This window comes from Haliotis cracherodii, unplaced genomic scaffold, assembly GCF_022045235.1.
Source record: "Haliotis cracherodii isolate W230 unplaced genomic scaffold, xgHalCrac1.p SCAF_5, whole genome shotgun sequence".
NCBI classification, from domain to species: domain Eukaryota; kingdom Metazoa; phylum Mollusca; class Gastropoda; order Lepetellida; family Haliotidae; genus Haliotis; species Haliotis cracherodii.
In genome coordinates this window covers 52,681,464-52,693,649 of record NW_027266308.1, presented here as the reverse complement: position 1 = coordinate 52,693,649, position 12,186 = coordinate 52,681,464, and the positions used below count along the sequence as shown (strand labels likewise).

General features: G+C 39.0%; 1 protein-coding gene across 1 annotated transcript in view; it reads left to right on the top strand.

The window, feature by feature from the left end:
* Positions 1 to 6,839: 6,839 nt before the first annotated feature.
* The window catches only part of LOC139443745 (mucin-17-like), a 93,051-nt gene continuing 87,704 nt past the window's right edge, over positions 6,840 to 12,186 (top strand). The window contains exon 1 of the mRNA XM_071224669.1: positions 6,840 to 6,971. Coding sequence (XP_071080770.1) covers positions 6,840 to 6,971 — 132 coding nt within the window. The remainder of the gene's footprint in view (positions 6,972 to 12,186) is intronic.

Below are 12,186 nucleotides of genomic sequence, written 5' to 3'. Positions count from 1 at the left end.
TTCAGTTCACAATTTTGTAAATGATTATGCAGTAAATATATCTTCTATCACACGACTACTTCTCTGCACGGTTGACCCAGTCGTCTAAGGCGCCACAATTCTCTATGCAGAGTTGCGTCCCTTCGGCACTCATTCACCCACTCACACGAATTAACAAGACCCTCAAAAGAAGCCAAATAACGACATCCTTTGTTTTAAAAGCGATCACAGGAACACTATTTTCTTATGAAAAATGGTATCAATTAATTCATAAACGTACGAATAGGTTGAGGATCACACTTGTGCGAATGTCAGAAAACTGTGTAACTATGCATATGTCAATTTTGAGGTAGGTACTATGCGGATCTAGCGAAACCATATGACTCTGACCAGTTCGACCAAGACTTTTAACATGGTATTGACCATTAAATTGCGAAATTAGCCTTTAGTAATGAAACAATGAAACTAATGCATGTGTTTGTGCTGAAATATCCGTGGTCACTTGATATGTACAGAAACTAAGGCGGAACAAATCACCTGGCCCTGATAATATTAAAAATGAACATGTGATGTTTGGTGATGAGCTTCTCGTACGGAAGTTAGCACTATTATTTAATGCTATTTTCAGACTTCGGTACACACCTGCAGCCTGTAGACACGGGATAACTAGATTTATATATAAGGGTAAAAAAGATACATCAAAGATTAGAAACGAGCATGCCGAAATGCCTTTAATTTTCCCGATATGTTGCGGCTGGCTTTGGGAAGGAGCACGATGCGGTCATGTCGCTATTTACCCCCCATTGAATGTGCACACAGTTATGTTAACAGGGGATCATGTACACACAGTATTTCTAGATAACGAGAAAAAGTTTTGATCGAATATGGCACTCGGGTCTCTTCGTAAAACTCTATCATATTGGTATTAGAGGTAAAATGTGGTCTCTGTTACATCACTGTTATACCTCCATGTATGCGTGTGTTCAGTAAAAGGGCGAGCGATCTGAATTATTTGCTGTTGGACAATGTATAGGTCAGGGTAGAGTTATCTCAGCTTGGCTTTTTCTTGTGTTCATAAATGACCTCATAACTGTGTTTCTGGCGATTAACTTATACTGCATAGTATAATTGTTGTGATTCATAAAAGTAGCAATTATTGTGTTCACATGCTTATCAATTTGGTGATTATGACATACCTTTGTTTGCTAATGTAAAATATGCGGGTGTTGTTCCACAAGGTAATCTTTCTTTCAAATTATAAATTGAAGAGAGTGGTACAAAAGCAATTCGCACTCTTAATTCTCTTTACTACCTCCTACATGGTACAGATCTTGAATTAGCTGAAAGCACCCAGTGTTATTTTCCAGGAAGGGTTTTGTTTTCTGCGCATCTACGTCACTCTATTATTTTCATAACAATAATTTACACAGTTTATGGGGAGTGTTACTTTCAACACATAAGAGACATAACCTACTTCATCATGTATTTCACTACGTTTGCTCAGGGGAAATCCCCGCGAAAAAATAGTGGGGAAAGATTGTATTAAATGAAATAACTACCCACGAGGAAGATATATAGAAATACAAATTATCATGTAGAGCTGACCTGTTTCGATTTTCTAAAATTCACACAACGCTTACTCCTCATGCATATGCTATACGGCATTGTAAAATTACATCCAGAATTGAGAGAAGAAATGCAGTATGTGATAAGGATTGGATCCAGAAGCAAAATATCAAAAGGATGTAAAAAATGTAATACTTTCGCTTATGCTTATTTTCAGCATGTCATCTTAAACTGTGAATGTATACTTACAGAGAGAAAAGTATTCTTTTCCGCTGTTATTGATAATCTTGATGTTGAAATGTACGTTAGAATAGAGATGATCGAAGACCGTTATATGTTAGCATTCTTTCTTGGTGCAGATAACAATGACATTTATGAAATAACGTGGCATTTCTTTTGTATAGAATTCTCAAAGTATTTATATCAATTTAAAAACATTAAAATATCCGAAACAACGTATGGTAATATAACCAAAAGTTCTCACTGTTTATAGCTTATATAAATATGCGAGACATTGATATAAAATATATGCTTGATTATTTTGTTATTTAATTATTTAATTACATAATTTCGATGTTTTGAGAATCTTCAGATGTATCTGGAGGAAATAAAGACATTCATTCATTCATTCTTTCATTGTTTTAAAAGCGATCACAGGAACACCATTTTATTATGAAAATGGTATAAATATATTCATAAACGTAAGATTAGGTTGAGGATCACCTAAGTGCGAATGTCAGTGAATGAATTGCGAAAATATTATTAGAAATATGTATTGAAGTATAAAATATAGGCGTGACCAAGTAAGCCTTGGGTCGAAATATGATATAAGTTGTAAACCACAATGAAAGCCACATTACTACAACCAGTGTTTCTGCTACGTTTACATATACAAAGAAAATCAACACTTTCACGAAGTGAATGATGATAAACTGAAACAACTATTCATCATACATGTATATCGTATAACACATACACATAGACAAGAAACGAATGTACTTTGGTAGGTTATAATGCACTCACAAATTGTGTCCGAAATGGGCAATGATATCCTAAACTGTCATGTTTTTAACGGAATGATGTCATATTGTCTTACGATCTGAACCTTATCGCTAAGGCTGACACAAACCTATTTTTGCTTTATGAAACCAGTGTAACTTCAGACGAATGTAATCTTACTTCTAACACAAGTGAACCACATTAATTATATTTCGGAGGGGGGCCTACTTGCGCCTTTGTATCCAAGTTCCATGATCGTTAATTGGATTGTCAGCACTAACCCATAATGTAATATGGGTAAATGTTAACGTCACGTCGTTAAATAACTGAGATATTTCTTCAAGGATTTAAACATTGACTGGCCAACAGCCTTTTAATATGTGGAATTCTTAATCAAAAGAGCCTACATGTATGTACCCAATATCACCCCTTGAAGGTGATTGCGGTATTGATCGCATAATACACCTCCAGCGCCTTGCTTTCACCCTAATCCAGATATGCTATCACAGCTGGGTGATCTTAGTCCTTACACATCGAGCTGAGGGTTAATCACACGACACTCCGTGATATAAGTGACACACTTTTCAAACAAGTGTTGGACCCAACACACCCACTCACTAATCACGCAAAGCTCCATGGTATATATGAAATAATGTTCAAACCAGTGTTAAACTAAACTCACTCACTCACTTATCACACCACGCTCCATGGTATAAGTGAAATACTGTTCAAACCAGTTGTTTAACCAAACTCACTCACTCACTTACCACACAACACTCAATGGTAGAAATCAAATAATGTTCAAACCAGTGTTTAACCAAACTCACTCACTCACTTACCACACAACACTCAATGGTATAAATGAAATAATGTTTAAACCAAATGTTACAACCAAACTCACTCACTAACTCCCACGACGCTCCATTGTATAAACGAAATACTGTTCAAACCAGTGTTAAACCAAACACAACCACTCACTAATCACACAACGCTCCATGGTATAAGTGAAATACTGTTCAAACCAGTGTTAATCCAAACTCACTCACTTACGAATCACACAGCGCTCTGTGGTATAAGTGAAATACTGTTCAAACCAGTGTTAAACCAAACTTACCCACTCACAAATCACACAACCACTGACCAACTATCAATTATGCTTTTGATGCAACTAATGAAGAAATTCACCTTTGTATTTTCAGTGCTGCTGATAGTTGTATAGACAGTGTGTGTATCAAACGGTGGAAATGATACATGAAGGTATTGTGTTCATGATCCTGCTGAATTCTTCGTTTACTGTCGTGAGAGAAACGTGATATATGTTTTAATCTCTATTTCAATTCAAGTTTAACACTCACCAATGATGACACTAAAAGCGTTTGACTTGACTGTATGATTGACTGAATATATTCATATAAAGGTATTAAATATCATTTTAAAGATATGTGTTGTGTCAGAGATTTTCTATTATAGGTTCACATAATGATCGCGTGAGTGCATGAGTAGAATGTCTGGCGCTGCATGCAACCCTTCGTTGCGGACTTGTTCTAAGCTGTATCAGCGTTGCGCCTCGTTTATTACGTGTAACGACTGATCCTTGTCGCGATCGATTATGGTGATCATCGTCGATCATTTGGAGATTTTACTCTGGTGTCTCTAACGCTCTATAGATAAGTACTACCGACAAAAGATAAGGGAACGAAATATTTGAATGTAGTTATCGTTGAGGTGTACATGTACAATACCGCGGCGTTCCATCTGAACGCAACATTTAATCACAATGAAATTTCACATCATACATGAACAGCACGAGAAGCACGTACACACAAAAGCCAAACGCTAAATAATGCCTCCGAGACAGTATATCAATGAACAGACAATATGGCGAATTGTGAGTAATAGGGAGGTGGACGTCAATATCCCCAGTTGCCCGAAAATCTGGCAAATCAAAAAGTGTAATTTCTCGATTATTGGACAAGTACCCTCAAACGAGTGGGTGTGCATTGAGACCTGGGCATGGGAGGCCTAAAATAAGCAATACTAACAAAAAAAATCGTCTCTAAATCGACATTAATTGCAATATGCAATAGATTTAACTCCGTTCCGCTTGAAAGCAAGGCGTCCTGCTAAAGGGTTTATTTGTTATTTAACGCCGCACTCAGCAATATTTCATCTATATGACGGCCTGTGAAGGGTGTGAACCTAACACCTTACATTGTACCACAGGCGGCAAGGATTGGGGTGGGCTATGCAACATCAGATACGGCAATGGCGTTACACCGTGTTTGCAGACGAATCAAGGTTTGTCCTTCAATTTACATGATAGTAGAAAACGTTGTTGGCGACGTAGCGGAGAGCGGTATGACAGGGCAACAATTCTTGACCATGGTCGGTATGGACAGACAGACAGACAAAACAGATAATATATTTTTACCTAAGAGTTACCTAACTGATACTTTCTTTTGTTGAAACACAAACATTAGACATTTTGCAAAATTTATGATTGTATCATTGTTGGGGTCTTTCTAAACAAAAATAATGATGATTAATTGCCTTTGGGATACACTTTTCCCGCCGACTTATTGTATATAACATGACGTTGATCCTCAATTACACGACAGTGTTTATATAAGACGACATCATCCTCAATATTAGCAACACCCCTACAAACAAGTTGAATACCAAGCGTATTTTGTCCACATCTAAATATGGCTATTAGCCTTCTATATTCACAATGCTTAATATTTGATAAATATGTTTCGCCAACGAATTAAGATTTATGCAGTTTATAGAATGAGAGGGTCTTGCTGCCTAGGGATGCAGACCCAGCACCCGCCAACAATGCCCCGCTTGGGGTGTCTCTTCAGGCGGAATGGCGTGCAATATTAAGGATAACCATGCACAAGTTTATCAACAGTATGCCATAAATGTGTCCTGCATGTATCGCCCAGTATGGTGGACACACCAGTTCTCCGAAATTATTTTAAGACATTTATCGTTATTACCCTTTCACTATCATTTCACAAGTTTCCGTGTTTTGGTCGGTTGTATACATTAAAGGAAATAAAAACAGTAGTACTCATTCAAAGTCATTTAATTACGTGTGGATACTGTTGAAGATACGTTTATATCCAGCCATAAAGATTCTTTAACACGTGGATCAGTTGCTATCTTGTCCACAGTAGGCCCTCCTATGACGTGCAATAACGATTTCCATTATGTGTCAGTGTTTATCCTCTACTACGATCCGACAACTGTTTACTTTGTGACGAGGCGATTATGTTTGCAAACACCTGATCGATCGTTGTTCACTGGATGTAATTTATTGTCAAAGTCTTTAGATGTCTGTCACTGTGATGACTTCGTCTTTATTTAGTTCAATCGGATCTTTCTTTACATATCTATTGTACCAAGTATGGATACATTATTGGAAGCAGGACTGTCACTGAATATCGGCTAAAGTGAGATTATACGTCTGAAAGACATGATGCATGCCTTGCGAGAGGTATAAATTTACACAAATAGACTGATAGGGGCGTATAGTTGCCCCCTATAGAGACAAGGCACAGAAATCATATTACCTTTATTCCTGTGTTGTTAAGGAGTGAGTTACCTGTGGCTTTATATTGTCCATCGATGATCTGGGCCATACATTTACCGCTGGTGAGAGTGTCGCTCTTATACATCATTGTTGACCAGCGTATGATCAGGAACGAGGTGAATATATCATGGACATATTTTATAATATCTCTTTTGTTGCGATATTATGTAGTTTATATACGTACTATTATTCCTACTCTATTCTTAAAAATGTAGAAATTTAGTTCGAGTAAATTAAGATTAAAATGTTCTTACTTTGCGATACACAATATGCGAAGATGCTTGAATTGCAAAGCATAGAAACAGCATAACTCCTATGGCATACTACATACACGACGTTAGATTGATATTTATCCGGTTATATTACCTTCATTTAACATCACAAAACTATCCATGTCTATACCGATTTATTTGTACAAATGCATGTTTTCTTCTGGCGTGTGTGCCCGTGTGTTTGTGTATATGTGTTTGCACGTTTGTTCTTTAATAAAGCTTTCAGCAACATTCCAGCTAAATAATCGGTGTGTGTGTGTGGGGGGGGGGGGGGGGGGGGTACCTCGATCGCGACTCGCTGTTGGTTGCGGGTACCAATTTTTACTGCTATTTTCTTTCAGGCGGTCTGATACTTCGACAGTTAGGAATGTGATACACTGCAGTCTACACACGGTGTTCACCAAGAGTTCATCATGAGAGGAGCCATGGCGGAATATTTGGTGTCTCTTCTCCTGATTCTGATGCCTCTGTTGGGTGTGGATGCTCAGTCTAAACACTTCACAGGAGGATCAGTGAGCTTCAAGTTCGTCGATACATCGAAACCAACAGAGTATAAGGTATAGGCTTTATAAACATGTTTATGTTGTTATAAATGAGATGTAAATCTCGAAGCCACATACACATATTTGCACGAAAGTATTCTTGCTGGTTTGTTTTTATTATCACTACCCTTCCGCAAAATATAGCGCAAAATAACGACATATGTCCGACAATGAGGCCGATATTCAGCCATACAGGTGACAGATAGAGATTAAACGTCTCAATGCCAAGTGAAGAAATAAATTAGTTTCATATACAAAAGCATTGCAGTTATGATATTGGCCGCCATTTGGTATGAGGTATGTCATTATACAGTAACGGACATGCATACCCAATTTGGATGTTTTAACTAACTTACTTTAAAGGGAATATAAGAGACTGATATTTAAATTAATTATCATTTGTACAAACTTCCTACGTCAATGGTTGAAGAACCAGTTAGCCATAACATGCACGGTGACCGACCGTTTTGTTCAAATTGAAAAATATGATCAAACGATCAGGTTTCTAAACATATTCCTCTTCCAGATCCAATTAACTATTGTTACCGGATGGGTTTTGGATCAAGGACCCTGTGGCGAACACTGTTCGATCAATGACGTCGGAAGGAGCACAGTCACAACTCGAAATCACATGTTAGACTTGAATGGCGATGTATATTTTGGAAACTGGACTTCGGAGGCTGCATCCAATGATGGTAACGTCACTTACGGTATGATTACTGACAAAGTATCCAAGGGACTCACTGGCGAAGTAGCAGCCGTAAATGTGCCCCTCAGGTGGGAACAGGAAATAGCGGAGGTCATTCTTGAAGTCGATCCATTAGGAACATATACAGATATTGAGTAAGTATTATCAGCTTGTTATTTGCTGTCAAACTAAAACATATAATACTACGTTTGTCATGTAGTTCAGAAGTTGAACGTAGGACTGTATTTTAAGATGGCGTGCACCAATGCTCAATTTATTGTTCGACCAAAGTCGCCCAGATCAAAAATTCTTTCTGCATCTTTATTTGGCCAATAATGCATGCATTCATATGTAATCGGATGATGATGTTCCCCGTGATTTGAAGTTTTACTTCTTTCGACTGAATAAATAAGGCGAAGCACTTGGTTTGATTCCCAACATTGGTACACGCACTTGTATGCAGGCCTCTTATGATGATTTGTCGCCTTTTGGTTTAATACATTTTTTAATTCAAATCACGACAATGCGGCAACGCGACATTGCGAAAAATGGCCAACATGTCGCATTGTCGAGGTTTGGTTATTTTTTTTACACTTTTTGCTTGTTTTGTGAGGGATTCCATAGTAAGGGGATACAAGTGCTGATTCGATCGACTTACGTCCATATAATGTATCACAAAATGATACAGGAAATAATCTTTTTCTAAACACCATGGGGCTACTGTCATTAAAATGATTGTAACTTGATATGGAGCGAAATATCATGTTGCTCTCATCGAGACAAACAAGATATTTCACGGGACACATGAAATATCCAATTTATTATATATTTTTTGTGTAGTTTTCTCCCGAAAATTTAAATTATTTCATTACAAATGTAAAACTTTGAAACGTAAATTCTCCCTTCCTTACGCATAGGGACGGTTCACCACTTTTGTAAACAAAAGTATCAAAAAATACTTAGGGGGACGAAAATTCTTTGTCATACATTCTGATATGATTATATATAAAATCATCTAAAACAAGAAATATTCTTGAAAACTAAGTGACCGCTGCTGGAAGGGAAAGAATACACGCTGGTCAAGTAACAAAAACGAACAGTCTCGATTGAGGAGTTAGATGAGAAATCAACAGTTTATAACGAAACAGCTTCGAGAGAATAACAAGCGACAAGAAGTGATATTAACTCCATAAATGACCATCTGTCATTATGTTGCCTTGTCAATGTGGAACTAACGTGAAAAAGACATGAACAGTTTGTGTACTGGCTGGACACTTACGATAAAGGGAAACAATTTAAGGGGAGGTTATGTTATGTTCACTGCTGTGAAAATATCAAGTTTTATGTACACCGCAGTGAAAATATCATTTTTTTCAACTTCAGAAAACTCAGTCTTTCACACTAAAGTATATTGTTTTAATGACATTGAAAAAATACATGGTTCTGATCCAACTTAATATATCAACAGGCTGCACGGTTACTCCTGGAAAGACTTTGACTATGGTTACACTGGCGACACAAGATTTCACCTTCAAGTCAAGATTAATGCACATGAACGCAGTGATACAGGGCAACCAAACAACAGCCCTGTTGCGATGTTTAAGCCTACATACAAGTAAGCCAATACTAATATAGTGTGCTTCATTAAGTATAACTGATCTTTTTTCCAAATATGAAATGCGCTCTTCGATGGCACGACAATTGCTCCCATAATCTCTCATGGCCCATATTACAATATTCGTACTATATTCTTTCAAAGTATGAGATACAAAGTATGAGAACAAAGAAATGTGTTGACGTCAAAACGTTTTGTATGTGAAACTAAACACAACACATACTATAGTTTGCACTTGCCTCACGCCGTAGCGTCACACACGTGCGTTGGGTGCCATTCCTGATTTTGACACTTTCAAGGAAGGTCGATTAATTTCTGTGCATCATGTTTCTGTCAATCTTCTGATTATCATACTTGATTTCATCTACATCGAGCGGAGCCTCTATGGGTTATTGGCATGCTGATTACATATGGAAATTGTCGGAAGCCTGCGTGCAGTGGCCAATACATTCAGTGTTTCAGTCTGTGATGAGCAGACAATGGATCGGGTACCAACAAACCCATTGACAATTGCCGATCGACCCCCTTCAGGGCGTCCCAGGTCAACAACAAGAGTACAGGGTTTCTTGATCAGAAACTAGGCATTACGAAATCGAGCTTAATCTTATTGCTGCAAACTTTCATCAGGCTACCGGGTTACTAGTTACGGGTCAGACTATTAGAAATCGTCTTCATGCAGGTCACGTGTCATGTTTTCAGAGGAGATTAGTCCCGATTCACTTTGACTGGTGTGGTCGTGTCTGGCGACGTCGAAATGAACCTCACCACAACATTCATAGACATGTCCAGCAATGAGCCCAGACTTTTCCCCGTTTAACACGGTTGGGCCATGATAGGGAGTCGTGTGCGTCAATGTGATAGGCCACCGACAGCGTTGACTGAACTTAGCCAGGCGCAGCAAGAGGAGTAGGGCAACCCCCCTCGCCATTGTGGGGCAATGTTTGACAAATCGTGGCGGTATTACGCACTACTGATCCAAAAACGTCAACTTTGGAGTTTCCAATTTTACCCCCGTCGTCCTTCTTTGGCGGTCAGACCTCCGTGGTCTAGTGGTAGAGCGTCCGCCCGGAGAGCGGAAGGTCCGGGGTTCGATCCCCGGCCAAAATCAAAATACGTTAAAAGATGGTACTTGTTGTTACCCTGTCTGGCGCTCGGCCTTAAGGGCCTAAAACAAGAACTGGTCGGCTCGGAGTCAGTATACTGTGTCTGAGTGGGGTATTCATGTTAAACTGCTGCATGGTATCTCAGTGAGCTAGCACTATAAATCGGCATCAGCCCGGACTAGTACAAGCAGCCACACAAACACACACACGTACATGCACGTCGCTATATAAGTGCAATAATCTTGGACGCGACGTTAAACCCCATTTCACCTCACCACATCTGTAGCGGTCATGACACTTACTGTCATACTTCACTATCATTATTTTATATAACTATTACTAGAAACTAACGTTTCTTACTATTTGGAAATGTGAAGTTATTTTCGAGTTACTTTTTTGAAGAGTATATAATGCTTTCAAGTCATTTATATGTGCATACTTTTAAGTACTCACACATCGTGAACTCATATCCTCATTAACACACACAAAAATTAGTTATGTTCTGTGTATTGATGTTTATTGAAAGATATCATTTATCATATATTGATTTTTGAAAGTTTTGAAACGCATAAATGTCTGATTATGAATTTATGTCTTCCAGAATTCTCTTGAATAGCGTAACCGTCATCAAACTCTCCACCATGGACAAGGATTTGGATTTTGTTCATTGTCAGTTGGCAACGTTCATAACAGCTGGTGGTCTACCTACACCACGTAACACGACCGTAAATAAGGTAACTGAATGTGTTCATGAGATACACTTCAGAGTAAATTTTCTTCAACATACATAGCCCTGGAGACAAGGCGTATGTGCGTACTTTTGAGTTCATATGAACGTCTGAATTAACTGTGTCATCAGGTTTTCTATAATCTGCTCACGTTACATCTGCCGTTGGCGCTTCCCGATGGTGCCATCAACGGCGTTGGTGGGACTAGGACGCCGCATCAGTAGACTCTCATTGTCAACATTGATACTTGTTAGCAATAAGGGCAATTCAACTCGTTCCATCCTGATGGTCGGATGCGGGTTTGTGGACAGAGAGGTGAACGATTGGCTCTAGGATTCCGTTCTTGTCACCATCCCTGAACTTTTGAACGCCCAGCGTCACAGTGATGTCATTCTGCAGCTTGTTGTCCTTCTCTTTCCCAGTCACAATTGAAACTTGTCAAACCAGACAATGTCAGGCACAACGCTGCTCGAACAATCCAGAATATTAATAACGTACCCGTGTGGCACTGACCGTCACACTCACCTGACTTCTCACCGATAGAGGGGGCACAGGTGGCACAGTCGTCTAAGGCGCCACGATTCGCTGTGCAGAGTCGCGCCCCTCCGGCACGCCAGAAACCTATGCTTGTGTGTTCGAATCACGGTTCGCCCAGATTATGTTTCTAGGTTTGTCAGCACCATACCCGTGCTCTAGTGTTTCACCGAAGTGGTAAACGTCTGAGACCTGCATCACTTCGGGCTTTCCTCCCACATTAATCTGACACGCCGAGATGTAACTGGAATACTGTTAAAAGCGACGTTAATCCCAACTCACTCACTCTCACCGATAGAACGTTTCCGTGAGGCGTCGTGTCCAGGCGTGGACACCCGAGGAGGCCACACACGATGTTGATGGGTCAGGCCTCATTGTGCCTATATTCCATTGTGCCAATAGAAAGTAGTGTAGACAAAATTGGATATGATTTTCTCCCCTCTTAGAAATATCATCCCTGATCGCTTAAAGTATAAACAATTACATGAAGTGTAAGACTTATATTCAAAATATACATTCTCATTATATAGAGGGGTATCATAACGAATAAGATCCTTATTCT